Source organism: Syngnathus scovelli, chromosome 10 (genome assembly GCF_024217435.2).
Source record: "Syngnathus scovelli strain Florida chromosome 10, RoL_Ssco_1.2, whole genome shotgun sequence".
NCBI classification, from domain to species: Eukaryota; Metazoa; Chordata; class Actinopteri; order Syngnathiformes; family Syngnathidae; genus Syngnathus; species Syngnathus scovelli.
The window spans coordinates 666,068-684,300 of record NC_090856.1 but is presented as its reverse complement, the minus strand read 5'-3'; the positions used below and the strand labels follow the sequence as shown (position 1 = coordinate 684,300).

General features: G+C 41.2%; 1 protein-coding gene across 2 annotated transcripts; it reads left to right on the top strand.

Moving 5' to 3' along the window:
• The first annotated feature begins 4,898 nt into the window (after nt 1-4,898).
• On the top strand, nt 4,899-17,997 carry LOC125971870 (protein starmaker-like). Of its 2 annotated transcripts, none has more exons than XM_049725053.1 (17): nt 4,899-5,737; nt 6,588-6,704; nt 6,928-7,084; nt 7,375-7,564; nt 7,695-7,799; nt 8,506-8,610; nt 9,315-9,419; nt 10,126-10,230; nt 11,125-11,229; nt 11,931-12,035; nt 12,744-12,848; nt 13,647-13,751; nt 14,553-14,657; nt 15,365-15,469; nt 16,082-16,231; nt 16,304-16,390; nt 17,466-17,997. In XM_049725053.1, the coding sequence occupies exons 4-15, from the start codon at nt 7,448-7,450 to the stop codon at nt 16,205-16,207; spliced, it is 1,293 nt and encodes a 430-aa protein (XP_049581010.1). In that variant the 5' UTR covers nt 4,899-5,737; nt 6,588-6,704; nt 6,928-7,084; nt 7,375-7,447; the 3' UTR covers nt 16,208-16,231; nt 16,304-16,390; nt 17,466-17,997. The 2 variants fall into 2 exon arrangements, with proteins under 2 accessions (XP_049581010.1, XP_049580906.1); XM_049724949.1 differs by having other exon boundaries at nt 15,365-15,492.
• The last annotated feature ends 236 nt before the right edge of the window (nt 17,998-18,233 follow it).

Here is an 18,233-nt window from a genome sequence, read left to right as displayed (position 1 = left end):
AAACGTTTGGCAATTTGTTGGACAAACTGTTTCTTTAGATTCGGATGCATCCGTGTTTTCTTATTTATTCTCGCAAGCCCCACAAGTGTGTCTGTGGCTTGATTGTATTCAATGGACGGTCCTGATTGGTGCCCTTGAGGACAGGAGGTGGTGACCCCTGCTCTAAGGGAAATTGCTCAGATGCAGATTCATCAAATGGAGTTACCACATTTAGGATTAGAAACAAAGTGAGGAGGCAAAGTGTGAAGAAACTCCAGGAAATAAGATGACAGTGAGCCATAAGGGGAGGCACAGACAGATGGACAGACAGACAGACAAGGCAAGGCTCTGTCCTGGCTCATCTGTATCCAGCAGACTCTGTTAATTACAGGAATGCGAGTTTGAAATGAAGTGCTGAGTAGCGTGAAGCGCTAATGAACAGAGATTGGCCTGGCACTGGCTAATACGCTGGAGGCCTTTTGCTATTTATGACCCAGGGGGCCTCTACTTTATCCTGGTCTCCCCCATTCCCACCCTCTCACCTACTCTGTGCGAGCCATGTAAACTCATATTAAAGCCATATTTAAAGAGTCATGATTAAAAAAAAAATAAAAAAAATAGACACATTCATGTTTTTGTTCTTTTTTAACGGGTTCCACACAATTATGAATGTATGTATTGCTTGTCAACCACAACAAATAATATAATGAAAAACTGGTTGACATGAATTAAAGTCAGCATTAGTTTCTGGGGAGATAGTTAAACAAAAACCTACATAATCCATCTAACTCTGCGTTTGTTATTTTATAGTGTCACCAGTGGGAAAAACAACAACAACAAACAGATGCAAAGGAGCCTCAGAATTGTCTCTTATGATATATCAAATCAAGTCATTTCATCTTGGTTCCTGAAATCTTACTCAAGCTACTACTAGGGCAAGAAGTTGATGATTTTGCCCCGGTTAGCCGCCCCATCCCAACCCATCCCATCCCATCCCATCCCCATGCTGTTTTCTTCCAGTTCAGGCTCCTTGGGCGCACCATTGATGCTAGCCTGACTGATGTGTCTCTGCATTGTTTTCTAGGAAGATCATTGAGCGGCATGTTGTTTTAAGAGCTAAGCTCCAAGCAAAAGGCTCCATTGTGCGAGCCATCCTCCCTGGGCTGCCAACAGCCTAAGGGCAGAGGGCGACAAGATGGCTCGCTCATTTCGAGCTTGGCGCTGTTAAACTCAAACCAGGCTTTGCGTAACTTCACTCACTCAATTGCAGACTATCTTCAATATACTGCATTTTCTTCCTTATCTTGGTACAAGCAATTGGAACAATAGAAGCTCATCCACGGGAACATACGATTATTTTTGATACAATTTTTCGACTGGATCCGGATGTTATCGCCAATGTGTGCACTCTTTCGTTCTTCTCTTCTACCAGCGGAATATCAAACAAATGGGCAGAAACATACACAATGTACACAATGGCAAAGACAGCACATCTATTCCATACATATATCCTAGCTCCACCATGATAAATGCTGGCGTAAGTGCACATTTGACATGAATTGTGTCTAATCAGCACTTCTTCCAGAGGTGAATATTGACAGCTTTTGTTATTCATAGCATATTTAAGCTATTATATTTTCCTCCTCTGCTGCCATAATGTTGCGGAACACATTGCTAGCTATCATTGAGCAGCTCCTTTTAAAAAAACGTCTTGAGGCGTGACATTATTAGCCATAAGGAGCCTATTGAAAGAGCAAACAGGGCCGCTTGTTCCTTTTATGGCTGCCACGCTCTCGGTGAGCGCCGGGGTTCAAAAGGCCACGGCCTTCCTGCCCTTGCAACATCCAGCCACCCTCTTTTTATACCTCCTGTAATCGAAACACCGTGTACTACATCACCGTTATGCTTTGGGCAAATTAAGGTCACTATATTGATTTGATATTTGTCATTATGCGACGGGCACCGAGCTCACAAATGGTGCCGCTGTTTACCTCGTCCCCGTCGACGTGTAGCCCTCCCGCTCTATATCATTGTTCATAGAGCTATATTTGTGCAGGGGGGGGGGGGGGTCATCATATTTTCCTTTGTTTGGCTTTTCAGCTGAAGTCGGCCTCTTTGTCCTCCCGTCGAGCTACATTTACGCGGATACGTTGATTTGGATTAAAAGCCTGATCGGAATAAAATGGTTAGGGTTAAATAGCGTGAGAAGCACAACGCTGATCTGTCCGCTCATCCGTGCTGAGTCACTTCACATACATATAGACATGGTAGATGTAGATATATCGAAATACGCTACATATATATAGCGATATATGTTCTTTATAGAGCTATATTAAATGATACCAATTTTCATCACACGTGTATTGTGAGCGATCCTGTATGGAATAGAGAAGCTCTATGCATAATTCATGTTGCACACATGCATGTTCTCATATTTATCATGTCATTTAACAGGGACAGGTTCAAGGCCTGAGGCCTGGATAGGATAAGTACCCCCTGTGGCCCTCTTAGGGGTTCAAATGTGATCGAAAGAGGAAGGGGCGGGGGGGGAGGGATCACTTTATCTTTGTCACTCCATGTACTTGGGCAGACAACAAACGGATACTCCCCAGCCAGCCAGCCAGCCAGGCAGCCAGGCAGCCCCAACACACAGACGCGGACTCACACATGTGTACACACAGTGAGGAGCGCGTGGGCTGCTACAGGACAATCTATTATTCCCATGTTGATGAACAGTAATATGAATGTAACTGTATATATGTACACCCGTGGGAGCTACAATTAAGACTGACCTCAGTGTAATGGGAAAGAAACTTGTGCGAATATTGTTGGTCATCCATCTTTATTTACACAACACATTGTAATGGCCAAGTACTACCAGCCTGTGCTGCAGTCTGGAGGGAGCCATGGATCCAGTGTATACACAGCCACATCTGGGACTGGGAAAATGGGAGAGGTAGTATAATGAAAATAAAAAGTATTATTTGAAAATAAACCACGTTAAGCTCCATTCACAAGTAGAACTGAAAAAATATCCACACAAAGAAATCTGGAAAATAAAGTGCCATTGTCATTTGTTGACTCTTTTGGACTTTCAATTGTCCCCATAAATACAATATATAGTGTATTGTATCTTCCCGCACGCCCCACCGCCTTGTGATAAGCGGCATTCAGCAGGACATGTTCCTGTCAAAGTTACTAAACCATGCAAGTCGAATCTTGAGCTCCCTGCATGAGTCCCCCTAAATGAGATGTCCGTAGCGATAATAGGACGGACGGCCTGCTGCAAGAGAACGCTCCGTGCGGCTCTTTTCATGCCAATTACACTCTGTGATATAGTCACGGCAGATACGCACCGCCTGGCGCTTGTGGCACAATACTCCAAGAATGGCCTTTTTATTTTTTTAAAGGGCATATAGTATATAAAAATAAAATAATTTGAAGATTCGGCCTCCCCGTGCCTGTGTGGATTTCCTCTGGATACTCCGCTACCCTGCTGAGGATAAGCCATTCAGAAAATGGATCAAGAATTCAAATAAAATATTCAAAACCAATTAAATAATATTTTCTTCACTTATCGCTGAGAATGCTGACTTTTACTTTTAGGTCGAATGTGCCGGTAAATAAATATTAGCGTCTAAGCGTGCCACTTGCTTGCATCTCTTGGGCTCCCTCTGCTGCTGCCACTGCCGCTGCTGCTGCCGCCGCTGCTGCTGCTGCTGCTGCTGCTGCTTGTGCTACCTTCCCTGGAGCATTTCATTATGTCGTCGCCGCCACCACCACTGAGAACATTCAGCGTCAGACAAAAAGGAAAATGCCCCGTAATGGGCCTAATGAAGTGTAACAAGAGCACAGAGCATACCCTGCTGACACACAGGGGCCCCAAAATTGGATTAGTGATTAACTATGTTGTCCCGCATTGAGTCAAACGGCTGCGGCGACACAAAAAGGCTTTGCTGCCTAGTGTGCCGGCCTGCCCTGCTGGGAACAAGGGCCGCCCGCTTGCGCCCGCCCTCAGGTACATAGTAGATGATGAAATGACGACCGGGAGAAACAGAGGATTGAGTGAAGGAAGGAAGCCAGCCAGCCAGCCAAGGGAGCCTTTCAGAGGGGCTGTCCCCAGGGTCGCTAGCAGTGTCAGGAGGCCCTACCGTGCGCTGAAATGAGAAAGGCTCCGTGCACCTGAGCAAGGAGCCCGGAGGCTGTGGGAGAGCCGTAGCCGGATCCTCCTCACTCTGCTCCCCCTCCTCCCGTGCAAGCAGCTCCTCACATATATCTTGGCGGGAGACAAGAGCGCCAGCGCAAATCAAACCTACCTCCTATAAATTACCACTTTCATTCTCCCTTAAGCTCTCTCTCTCTTTCTCTCTCTCTCTCTCTCTCCCACCCCTAATCCCTTTCACCCCCGCATCATCCCACCTTCCCTTCCTCCCTCCCTTTTCTGCCAGCCAGCCAGCCAGGAGCTCTCAACATGCTGCTTCCCGTCGCAATATAAACTTGGCTGTCAGAGGTTCAGTTGCGATGTGGCAAAGTTGCCATCGTAACAGACAGCTTGACAAATGCAGAGGGGTTGCAGAGCGTTGAGGTCCACACACTACGCCTCCTCCCTGCTCCCCTCGCTGCAGAGAGGAGGGAAGCGAGTGATGCAAGGAGAGGAGAAGGAAAGGAAGTGCGAGAGAATGGAGGGGGTGAGTAGAGCCAGCCAGAGTGACTTTCAGAGGGATAATGAGCCTTTGAACGATGGCTGAAATGTTGCCGTCAACCTGCCCTTCTGCTGCTGGCTAATTAGGTAATCAGTAAATGCCTAATTATGGGATCAAGGTGCAGGGAAACAATTAGCAGAAAGTATGGCCACATAAAACGGAAATTTACGTTCTGCCAAAGCATGTTTAATTTCCGAGTGTGTGTGTGTGTGTGTGTGAGTGCGTGTGTACTTGTTTTTATTAGTATGGGGGGTCCGAAGACAGGGAGCCCACCAACAAAGTGGGGCCCTGTGTCGTTGTGGGGTCCAAAATCATGGACCCCACTCGGGAAACCACTCTAAAACAGCTTGAAATGCTCTAACAACATGCCTCACGAATTTTTTTCACTTACCCCTCATGGTCGCAATGTTGAGAATTGTGTGTGTGAAGTGTGTGTGCTCAGTAGCGGCCCCCCGACCATGGCAAGTGGTATTGCAAGTATACACACTACCGGAAGTGTGTGTGATTCAACCAATCAGGGCACCTCGTGATCCGAGTGTTGATTAAGAAAATAAAATGCTATTTCCTGTAGATTTAAACCAGGTAATTATTATTTTAGTAACCATAGCAGCTAAAATAATACTGTAAACATAAAATTCCTGCATTACAATTGCAATTTATCTACGTTATTTAATATTCATTACACTTGCTTTATAAAAATACGCTCATTCTATTAGGCTTATTTTAAAAACTGTCTCGTGCATTTTTCATGTTCTAAACATAAAAATAAAGGTATAAATAAATAGTAATTTATTCTTTACCATCAGTTTACATATTAGTTAAATCAGCATCTCGTGCATTTTTCATGTTCTAAACATAAAAATAAAGGTATAAATAAATAGTAATTTATTCTTTACCATCAGTTTACATATTAGTTAAATCAGCAGGTATTGCATGTGTTAGCTTCATGCGGCTAAAACCACCAGCTTAACGTCACTTCGCCACGTGTGACGCCGCCAGACTGAGACTGCTCCGCGACGAAGACACGCTGCTCATAACGAAACACAACATACACGGTGAGTAAATCAACTGCATGTAAATACTAAGTACAAGAAACTGATGTAGAAATGCTTTTTGTCCAGACCCCGAGGGGTTTATATGCAATGATTATGGCTTCGGATTCGGTATATTGTCACTCGGATGGCGTAACGTTTTCCCCTCAGACAGCCCGGCTTTTTAACTTGTTATTCATCTTAGCTTGCAGTGGTTTTAAAAACAATGGTGTAAAAGAGAACGACAGAATGTATAATTGCTCCGTGTTATATTCAGGATGATTTCGATGTGCTAATGTTTCATAATTGCTAAGCCCAGAACCGGACTCTGGCCGTAATTGCCGAAACCACTTCAAAACTCGTCAAACACGTGTGTGCTCAGTGTTATGATATATCTTCATGTCTTCTGTATTTCTCGGTGGTTTTCTATCAGAATGCTTTCTTTAAATAACACAAGCATTCTGACGCAAATAAAACTATCCGGAAACTAGCTTATTGGCTAATTAGCTACCGCTAATCAGGATGCTACGTTCACTTTTCAAACACAAACATAATAAAAACGAGTTGGTAGCTCCTGAAAAGTATAACGAGTTATACTGGTAAAACTATTGAAATAACTTTTCTTTGGATGCAGCACCTGGTTGGAACTGTGACTAGTTAAAAGTAACAAAGCTCAGCTTCAAACCGACAAACATTTTCATTAATATATCAGTATTTTCTGAAAAATATTCTTTCTTTAATCACTCTTGTTCTGTTAGTTCTCAGGCCAGGCTTATTCCTTCAGTCTTTATACAGTGGATGATTACAAATCTTTTAAAATTAATATAGAGTGCTTGTTAAAGTTCTCTCTGCCATGTTTTGAATTATTTTTTAGAGCCAGAAATGTCCAAAAGGAAAGCAAGAAAAAAGCCTGCTGATGAAGCAGCCTTTTACATTTAATCCTCAAAGGACAAACCTGGACTAGTGGAAAGATTTATTGATGATCAAAAAGGTAATAAACTCATTTTTAGACCATTTATCCATTAAGTATATATTTATTTATTTTATAAAACAACACAAAAAACAATCAAATTCAGATTGGTTGTTGTATTTCTGTTTCTAAGCGAGAACTTAGTATTAAAATTGTAAGATAACACCACAATTATTTGGTTAAAGGTGTATCTTAAAGAAATATTTTCTCATAACCAATGGTTTTATATAAAATGTCCTTGCAGGAAGAGGCGTGTTTGCTACCCAGCACTTTGAACAAGGAGAGTTCATCTTATAATACAGGGGTCAACTTCTGTCAGCAGAAAAATGCCAAACAAGCAAGTACTCTGAAAAGGAGAGTACATTTCTCTTTGACTTTGAATGGCAGAATCATTACTGGTGGTATGTATATCCAAATATTTTCTATACAATAATTATGAACTCTAGAAAGAGACTGGAATAAAATACCCTAAATTAGTGAGTCACTCAGAAGCAATATTTCAATAACACATCAGGATTGTGGCATTAACAATTTTTTTTATTTAGTGCTATGATGTTCAAAAAGACATTGTTTCCCTCTCAACTTTTCTTTTGAAATGTTGCAAGTTTTTATTTCTGTAAGCCAACTTTTATTTTACTAAAAAACTAGTTATATGATACAAAATGTTTGATTTCTGTTTTTTCTTTCCTAGTATTGATGCATCAACAGAGGATGGCTCTCTTGGAAGATTAGTGAATGACAACCACAAGTCTCCAAACTGCACCATGAAAAAAATAGTAAATGACGAGCCCCATTTGTGCCTTTTTGCCATCAAAAACATAGAAATGGGAACTGAAATCAATTACAACTATGGTGATTCTAAATGGCCATGGCGTGAAAAAGTAAGTCAGTAAGATCAAGTATGCAAGTTGGAATATTAATTTGTTATTAAAAAAAGGAAGATTTTTGTCTCCTTTTATTTGAATTACTCTCAGTATGATGTTGGTAAGTTATTTGTGGTTTTGATTCCAGGTGACAGGCTCTCAGGCTCCTGTTGACGGTGCGCTGCCTGAACCAGCCAGAACTTGGCAGGACTCTGGCCCTGATGATAACATCAAACAAGATGCCAGCCAACAGGTAACATTCAGTTAGACTTTGTTGTAAGAAATAAACTTTGTAGACCTTTTCTTGTTCTCTTAGTTTACAGCTTTTAGTTGGAAAGCTGTTCTTTAGTCAGAAGGTACCTTAAACAGCATTCAGCCAACCATTGGATCACATGGTTTTAGTGGTTCTCCTCATAGAGCCCAAACGAACCAGTGGCACACACACCTATAAAAGGATTGTTGAAACATGTGCCCATGGGTGTCCAACCAAGCCAATCATTCACACACACATAACAGATTTCTGATGGCTACTTGTGGGGCCCTCCGTATGGATCTAAAGTTGTCTTGGTTATTCCAACCAAGCCAATCATTCACACACACACAATAACAGATTTCTGATGGCTACTTGTGGGGCTCTCCGTATGGATCGAAAGTTGTCTCATGTTTTTAGATCATATTTTGGTTATGGACATTATGGAGGCTGATTATATTACAGCTATACTTCCACACATGCTCAACAGCAAAACGACTAAAGTGTCATGCTGAAGGATGCTCCACTACATCCATAAAGATGCTGTTATAGGACCTGATTAGACATCAGGTCTGACTGGAACACTTTAGTTAGAAAAGCTTGTTTGGTTTTGGGGACTAACTTCACATGATTTAACTATACAGGTCTTGAGTCTGTCATTTGTGGTGTCTGTATGATGTTGGTAAGTTATTTGTGGTTTTAATTCCAGGTGACAGGCTCTCAGGCTCCTGTTGACGGTGCTCTGCCTGAACCAGCCAGAACTTGGCAGGACTCTGACCCTGATGATAACATCAAACAAGATGCCAGCCAACAGGTAACATTCAGTTAGACTTTGTTGTAAGAAATAAACTTTGTAGACCTTTTCTTGCTCTCTTAGTTTACAGCTTTTAGTTGGAAAGCTGTTCTTTAGTCAGAAGGTACCTTAAACAGCATTCAGCCAACCATTGGATCACACGGTTTTAGTGATTCTCCTCATAGAGCCCAAACGAACCAGTGGCACACACACCTATAGAAGGATTGTTAAAACATGCGCCCATGGGTGTCCAACCAAGCCAATCATTCACACACACAACAGATTTCTGATGGCTACTTGTGGGGCCCTCCGTATGGATCTAAAGTTGTCTTGGTTATTCCAACCAAGCCAATCATTCACACACACACAATAACAGATTTCTGATGGCTACTTGTGGGGCCCTCCGTATGGATCGAAAGTTGTCTCATGTTTTTAGATCATATTTTGGTTATGGACATTATGGAGGCTGATTATATTACAGCTATAGTTCCACACGTCCTCAACAGCAAAACGGCTAAAGTGTCATGCTGAAGGATGCTCCACTACATCCATAAAGATGCTGTTATAGGACCTGATTAGACATCAGGTCTGACTGGAACACTTTAGTTAGAAAAGCTTGTTTGGTTTTGGGGACTAACTTCACATGATTTAACTATACAGGTCTTGAGTCTGTCATTTGTGGTGTCTGTATGATGTTGGTAAGTTATTTGTGGTTTTAATTCCAGGTGACAGGCTCTCAGGCTCCTGTTGACGGTGCGCTGCCTGAACCAGCCAGAACTTGGCAGGACTCTGACCCTGATGATAACATCAAACAAGATGCCAGCCAACAGGTAACATTCAGTTAGACTTTGTTGTAAGAAATAAACTTTGTAGACCTTTTCTTGTTCTCTTAGTTTACAGCTTTTAGTTGGAAAGCTGTTCTTTAGTCAGAAGGTACCTTAAACAGCATTCAGCCAACCATTGGATCACACGGTTTTAGTGGTTCTCCTCATAGAGCCCAAACGAACCAGTGGCACACACACCTATAGAAGGATTGTTGAAACATGCGCCCATGGGTGTCCAACCAAGCCAATCATTCACACACACATAACAGATTTCTGATGGCTACTTGTGGGGCCCTCCGTATGGATCTAAAGTTGTCTTGGTTATTCCAACCAAGCCAATCATTCACACACACACAATAACAGATTTCTGATGGCTACTTGTGGGGCCCTCCGTATGGATCAAAGGTTGCCTCATGTTTTTAGATCATATTTTGGTTATGGACATTATGGAGGCTGATTATATTACAGCTATAGTTCCACACATCCTCAACAGCTAAACGGCTAAAGTGTCATGCTGAAGGATGCTCCACTACATCCATAAAGATGCTGTTATAGGACCTGATTAGACATCAGGTCTGACTGGAACACTTTAGTTAGAAAAGCTTGTTTGGTTTTGGGGACTAACTTCACATGATTTAACTATACAGGTCTTGAGTCTGTCATTTGTGGTGTCTGTATGATGTTGGTAAGTTATTTGTGGTTTTAATTCCAGGTGACAGGCTCTCAGGCTCCTGTTGACGGTGCTCTGCCTGAACCAGCCAGAACTTGGCAGGACTCTGACCCTGATGATAACATCAAACAAGATGCCAGCCAACAGGTAACATTCAGTTAGACTTTGTTGTAAGAAATCAACTTTGTAGACCTTTTCTTGTTCTCTTAGTTTAAAGTTTTTAGTTGGAAAGCTGTTCTTTAGTCAGAAGGTACCTTAAACAGCATTCAGCCAACCATTGGATCACATGGTTTTAGTGATTCTCCTCATAGAGCCCAAACGAACCAGTGGCACACACACCTATAGAAGGATTGTTGAAACATGCGCCCATGGGTGTCCAACCAAGCCAATCATTCACACACACATAACAGATTTCTGATGGCTACTTGTGGGGCCCTCCGTATGGATCTAAAGTTGTCTTGGTTATTCCAACCAAGCCAATCATTCACACACACACAATAACAGATTTCTGATGGCTACTTGTGGGGCCCTCCGTATGGATCGAAAGTTGTCTTGGTTATTCCAACCAAGCCAATCATTCACACACACATAATAACAGATTTCTCATGGCTACTTGTGGGGCCCTCCGTATGGATCGAAAGTTGTCTTGGTTGTTCCAACCAAGCCAATCATTCACACACACATAATAACAGATTTCTGACAGCTACTTGTGGGGCCCTCCGTATTGACCGAAGGTTGTCTCATGTTTTTAGATCATATTTTGGTTATGGACATTATGGAGGCTGATTATATTACAGCTATAGTTCCACACATCCTCAACAGCAAAACGGCTAAAGTGTCATGCTGAAGGATGCTCCACTACATCCATAAAGATGCTGTTATAGGACCTGATTAGACATCAGGGCTGACTGGAACACTTTAGTTAGAAAAGCTTGTTTGGTTTTGGGGACTAACTTCACATGATTTAACTATACAGGTCTTGAGTCTGTCATTTGTGGTGTCTGTATGATGTTGGTAAGTTATTTGTGGTTTTAATTCAAGGTGACAGGCTCTCAGGCTCCTGTTGACGGTGCGCTGCCTGAACCAGCCAGAACTTGGCAGGACTCTGACCCTGATGATAACATCAAACAAGATGCCAGCCAACAGGTAACATTCAGTTAGACTTTGTTGTAAGAAATAAACTTTGTAGACCTTTTCTTGTTCTCTTAGTTTACAGCTTTTAGTTGGAAAGCTGTTCTTTAGTCAGAAGGTACCTTAAACAGCATTCAGCCAACCATTGGATCACACGGTTTTAGTGGTTCTCCTCATAGAGCCCAAACGAACCAGTGGCACACACACCTATAGGATTGTTAAAACATGCGCCCATGGGTGTCCAACCAAGCCAATCATTCACACACACAACAGATTTCTGATGGCTACTTGTGGGGCCCTCCGTATGGATCTAAAGTTGTCTTGGTTATTCCAACCAAGCCAATCATTCACACACACACAATAACAGATTTCTGACGGCTACTTGTGGGGCCCTCCGTATGGATCGAAAGTTGTCTCATGTTTTTAGATCATATTTTGGTTATGGACATTATGGAGGCTGATTATATTACAGCTATAGTTCCACACATCCTCAACAGCAAAACGGCTAAAGTGTCATGCTGAAGGATGCTCCACTACATCCATAAAGATGCTGTTATAGGACCTGATTAGACATCAAGTCTGACTGGAACACTTTAGTTAGAAAAGCTTGTTTGGTTTTGGGGACTAACTTCACATGATTTAACTATACAGGTCTTGAGTCTGTCATTTGTGGTGTCTGTATGATGTTGGTAAGTTATTTGTGGTTTTAATTCCAGGTGACAGGCTCTCAGGCTCCTGTTGACGGTGCGCTGCCTGAACCAGCCAGAACTTGGCAGGACTCTGACCCTGATGATAACATCAAACAAGATGCCAGCCAACAGGTAACATTCAGTTAGACTTTGTTGTAAGAAATAAACTTTGTAGACCTTTTCTTGTTCTCTTAGTTTACAGCTTTTAGTTGGAAAGCTGTTCTTTAGTCAGAAGGTACCTTAAACAGCATTCAGCCAACCATTGGATCACACGGTTTTAGTGGTTCTCCTCATAGAGCCCAAACGAACCAGTGGCACACACACCTATAGAAGGATTGTTGAAACATGCGCCCATGGGTGTCCAACCAAGCCAATCATTCACACACACACATAACAGATTTCTGATGGCTACTTGTGGGGCCCTCCGTATGGATCTAAAGTTGTCTTGGTTATTCCAACCAAGCCAATCATTCACACACACACAATAACAGATTTCTGATGGCTACTTGTGGGGCCCTCCGTATGGATCAAAGGTTGCCTCATGTTTTTAGATCATATTTTGGTTATGGACATTATGGAGGCTGATTATATTACAGCTATAGTTCCACACATCCTCAACAGCTAAACGGCTAAAGTGTCATGCTGAAGCATGCTCCACTACATCCATAAAGATGCTGTTATAGGACCTGATTAGACATCAGGTCTGACTGGAACACTTTAGTTAGAAAAGCTTGTTTGGTTTTGGGGACTAACTTCACATGATTTAACTATACAGGTCTTGAGTCTGTCATTTGTGGTGTCTGTATGATGTTGGTAAGTTATTTGTGGTTTTAATTCCAGGTGACAGGCTCTCAGGCTCCTGTTGACGGTGCTCTGCCTGAACCAGCCAGAACTTGGCAGGACTCTGACCCTGATGATAACATCAAACAAGATGCCAGCCAACAGGTAACATTCAGTTAGACTTTGTTGTAAGAAATAAACTTTGTAGACCTTTTCTTGTTCTCTTAGTTTACAGTTTTTAGTTGGAAAGCTGTTCTTTAGTCAGAAGGTACCTTAAACAGCATTCAGCCAACCATTGGATCACACGGTTTTAGTGGTTCTCCTCATAGAGCCCAAACGAACCAGTGGCACACACACCTATACATGGATATTTGAAACATGCGCCCTTGGGTGTCCAACCAAGCCAATCAATTCACACACACATAACAGATTTCTGATGGCTACTTGTGGGGCCCTCCGTATGGATCGAAAGTTGTCTTGGTTATTCCAACCAAGCCAATCATTCACACACACATAACAGATTTCTCATGGCTACTTGTGGGGCCCTCCGTATGGATCGAAAGTTGTCTTGGTTATTCCAACCAAGCCAATCATTCACACACACATAATAACAGATTTCTGACGGCTACTTGTGGGGCCCTCCGTATTGACCGAAGGTTGTCTCATGTTTTTAGATCATATTTTGGTTATGGACATTATGGAGGCTGATTATATTACAGCTATAGTTCCACACATCCTCAACAGCAAAACGGCTAAAGTGTCATGCTGAAGGATGCTCCACTACATCCATAAAGATGCTGTTATAGGACCTGATTAGACATCAGGGCTGACTGGAACACTTTAGTTAGAAAAGCTTGTTTGGTTTTGGGGACTAACTTCACATGATTTAACTATACAGGTCTTGAGTCTGTCATTTGTGGTGTCTGTATGATGTTGGTAAGTTATTTGTGGTTTTAATTCCAGGTGACAGGCTCTCAGGCTCCTGTTGACGGTGCGCTGCCTGAACCAGCCAGAACTTGGCAGGACTCTGACCCTGATGATAACATCAAACAAGATGCCAGCCAACAGGTAACATTCAGTTAGACTTTGTTGTAAAAAATAAACTTTGTAGACCTTTTCTTGTTCTCTTAGTTTACAGCTTTTAGTTGGAAAGCTGTTCTTTAGTCAGAAGGTACCTTAAACAGCATTCAGCCAACCATTGGATCACACGGTTTTAGTGGTTCTCCTCATAGAGCCCAAACGAACCAGTGGCACACACACCTATAGATGGATATTTGAAACATGCGCCCATGGGTGTCCAACCAAGCCAATCATTCACACACACATAAAAGATTTCTGATGGCTACTTGTGGGGCCCTCCGCATGGATCGAAAGTTGTCTTGGTTATTCCAACCAAGCCAATCATTCACACACACATAATAACAGATTTCTGATGGCTACTTGTGGGGCCCTCCGTATGGATCTAAAGTTGTCTTGGTTATTCCAACCAAGCCAATCATTCACACACACATAATAACAGATTTCTGATAGCTACTTGTGGGGCCCTCCGTATGGATCGAAGGTTGTCTCATGTTTTTAGATCATATTTTGGTTATGGACATTATGGAGGCTGATTATATTACAGCTATAGTTCCACACATCCTCAACAGTTAAACGGCTAAAGTGTCATGCTCAAGGATGCTCCACTACATCCATAAAGATGCTGTTATAGGACCTGATTAGACATCCAGAACTGACTGGAACACTTTAGTTAGAAAAGCTTGTTTGGTTTTGGGGACTAACTTCACATGATTTAACTATACAGGTCTTGAGTCTGTCATTTGTGGTGTCTGTATGATGTTGGTAAGTTATTTGTGGTTTTAATTCCAGGTGACAGGCTCTCAGGCTCCTGTTGATGGTGCGCTGCCTGAATCAGCCAGAACTTGGCAGGACTCTGACCCTGATGATAACATCAAACAAGATGCCAGCCAACAGGTAACATTCAGTTAGACTTTGTTGTAAGAAATAAACTTTGTAGACCTTTTCTTGTTCTCTTAGTTTACAGCTTTTAGTTGGAAAGCTGTTCTTTAGTCAGAAGGTACCTTAAACAGCATTCAGCCAACCATTGGATCACACGGTTTTAGTGGTTCTCCTCATAGAGCCCAAACGAACCAGTGGCACACACACCTATAGATGGATTGTTGAAACATGCGCCCATGGGTGTCCAACCAAGCCAATCATTCACACACACATAACAGATTTGTGATGGCTACTTGTGGGGCCCTCCGTATGGATCGAAAGTTGTCTTGGTTATTCCAACCAAGCCAATCATTCACACTCACATAATAACAGATTTCTGATGGCTACTTGTGGGGCCCTCCGTATGGATCGAAGGTTGTCTCATGTTTTTAGATCATATTTTGGTTATGGACATTATGGAGGCTGATTATATTACAGCTATAGTTCCACACATCCTCAACAGCTAAACGGCTAAAGTGTCATGCTGAAGGATGCTCCACTACATCCATAAAGATGCTGTTATAGGACCTGATTAGACATCCAGAACTGACTGGAACACTTTAGTTAGAAAAGCTTGTTTGGTTTCGGGGACTAACTTCACATGATTTAACTATACAGGTCTTGAGTCTGTCATTTGTGGTGTCTGTATGATGTTGGTAAGTTATTTGTGGTTTTAATTCCAGGTGACAGGCTCTCAGGCTCCTGTTGATGGTGCGCTGCCTGAACCAGCCAGAACCTGGCAGGACTCTGACCCTGATGATAACATCAAACAAGATGCCAGCCAACGGGTAACATTCAGTGCGACTTTGTTGTAAGAAATAAACTTTGTAGACCTTTTCTTGTTCTCTTAGTTTACAGCTTTTAGTTGGAAAGCTGTTCTTTAGTCAGAAGGTACCTTAAACAGCATTCAGCCAACCATTGGATCACACGGTTTTAGTGGTTCTCCTCATAGAGCCCAAACGAACCAGTGGCACACACACCTATAGATGGATTGTTGAAACATGCGCCCATGGGTGTCCAACCAAGCCAATCATTCACACACACATAACAGATTTCTGATGGCTACTTGTGGGGCCCTCCGTATGGATCTAAGGTTGTCATGGTTATTCCAACCAAGCCAATCATTCACACACACATAACAGATTTCTGAAATATGGTTTCTTGTGGCTTCTTTGTTGTAAATTTTGGAGCCTTTTCCATGTTTTATATGTAAAATTTCCTGTGATATAAGGTTTTGGCATATTTCAGAGGATGTGTACAGCACCGGTCGTCTACCAGTTAAGATATTGGACAGAAATTTTAATTATTTTGAGCAAAGAAATTCTAGTCTTTATATTAATACAGCATATAAGAGTAGCTTGCAGAAACTAACAACACATTTCTTTTAATTCCCTCCATAGAGCTATCAATTATCAAAGGAGTTTCTCAAAGTGGACTACTCAGACAGTGATGATACTGACAATGATTCCCAAAAGGACTGCTCTGTACCTCTGCAAATCAATCTGCTCAAAACAAGAGTATATTAAATTTGACCAAGCATTCTTATACAGGTGCAGTTAATTTTTGTTTTAGAATATTGCTATACTGTGTTTTTTTTCTGTAGTTAAAAATCATCATTTCAGATGGGCTGATCCCAGAAGTGATAGAAGTGACCTCTTGTACCTCCGCATCTCGTGGCCCAAGTAATGAAAAGTCTGCCAAAAAGGGAGGTGAGTTTAGAGTAATCCTTTTCAATATATAACTTTATCACAGTTGCTTTTAAATTGCCCAATTGTTACTACTGTATCAGTATCTAATTATCCTCACATATGCTGCTTACTAAGATTTAGATGACCCAAGCAAGATATATTAAACACCACTTGACTTTTTTTCTTAGACATGTAAGGTCTAAACTTTTGAATTTTGTCATAAAATGAAAATTGACCCATCCTTTCTCATGTGAGTTACAGGTCATTGCTAACCTTGATTATATGTGAGATGTTTGTTTACATCTATTTTTAAATAGAGGTAATGTATACATGACACATTTACCTCAAAAGAGAGAAAGAAAAATTGCTCTAGATTAACCTATTAGTGAATATGCAAATTCACACATTCATACACCAAGGCAGATACCATTCTTATACAGCTTGCATTTAATTTTTTACACACTATATATTTCCAAATTTACTTTTATCATCTTTGTTTGTCCATGTGTAGCACGTTATCAAAGCAAATTCCCCATACATGTAAAACACTGTCTGAAAAAAGTTTTTCTCTGATTTTTATTTTTTATTTTCCCTGATTTTGCAACAACTTGTATCTGTTCTTAATGGTTTTGTCAGAGAAATGGTGCATCCCAATGTGCTGCCATGGTGGAGTTTGACTGCCTGTGCAACCTCTGTAGGGTCCAGGAATTGCTTCATCTACCAGCAGTGACATTCTGGTCAAATGCAAAACTGCTTAAAAGTAATCAAGAAAATGAGAGACCTCTTTCCCCCACCACCAAAACTGGGGGCATTCTAATGTTACCCTTTTGTGCATCTATTTTTAATTTTGTTAATATCAAAACAGCTGACACTGAAGACCACCTAGCAACTTAAATGACCGGATTAATATCTCAGATATTAACTGATTTACTTATGTCTATTGTAGGCTCATCACTGTTGACAAAGATAGTTGACGTTATAAAATATCTCATTTGAATTATATTGTCGGATAATTGTACATAAAGTGAATGTATTCTTTATGCAATTTTGTTCTAATTAAGTTGTAAACTAAAAAGTGCTCTTCCTATGCCCTTAGGTAACGGAAAAGTTGTGAAAAGAAGCTGGACCCCAGAGGAATGTGCTGCAGTAAATAAACATTCAAGGAAGTATATATTGACAAATCAGGTTCCTGGTAAGCTTGACTGCGAGAGATGCATTGCTGCAGAACCACAAGCACCGAGCTGTTAAGTACTTTGTCAAAAAGAGAATAACCACCATGAGGAGAAAATATGAGTGAAACAGCTTCCCTTAACAGAGATAGAAACACATGGCTGGTCCTGTTTCACCATTTGTTCACTATTTGTTTGTGATTTTTTTTATGCTCCACTTCTCCTGTTCGTAAATGTTAGATTAAATAAGTTCCTTTATTCATTGGCTACATTTGTAATGTGTCCATTTAAAATTTTGACTCGACAATTATTACTTGTAAATCCTGTGTACTTTATAGTTAGCTAAAATGCAGAATTTAAATATTTTAAAATGTACCAATATGACTGAACAAATTGAAGAATATTAAGACTGTGACCAAGGAAAATGGACCAGAATCTGAATAAAGACTTCAGAATGTATTTTAGAATGCACATTTCAATGTATATCTAGTATATTTAGCCAGATGAAAGTATTAATAACACTAACAAAATTTTTAGGTTTTCTCAAATGATTAAGTCCACACAAATGCATGTTTGGGTTAGATTAGGGTTGGGGTTGAACTTGATAGATCCTCTTTATAAAGGCAGACCTAACAAGTCTTAAATCTTAACAGCAAGCTCCATAACTGGCTAAAAAAATAATGTGTGTATAGGTA

Bases quoted from the DNA above. Each gene is read 5' to 3' on its own strand.
- LOC125971870 (XM_049724949.1), top strand. From the start codon at position 7,448: ATGAAAAAAATAGTAAATGACGAGCCCCATTTGTGCCTTTTTGCCATC. The intron at 9,420-10,125 runs GTAACATTCAGT...TTTTAATTCCAG, and splicing joins AACAAGATGCCAGCCAACAG to GTGACAGGCTCTCAGGCTCC. The intron at 14,658-15,364 runs GTAACATTCAGT...TTTTAATTCCAG, and splicing joins AACAAGATGCCAGCCAACAG to GTGACAGGCTCTCAGGCTCC.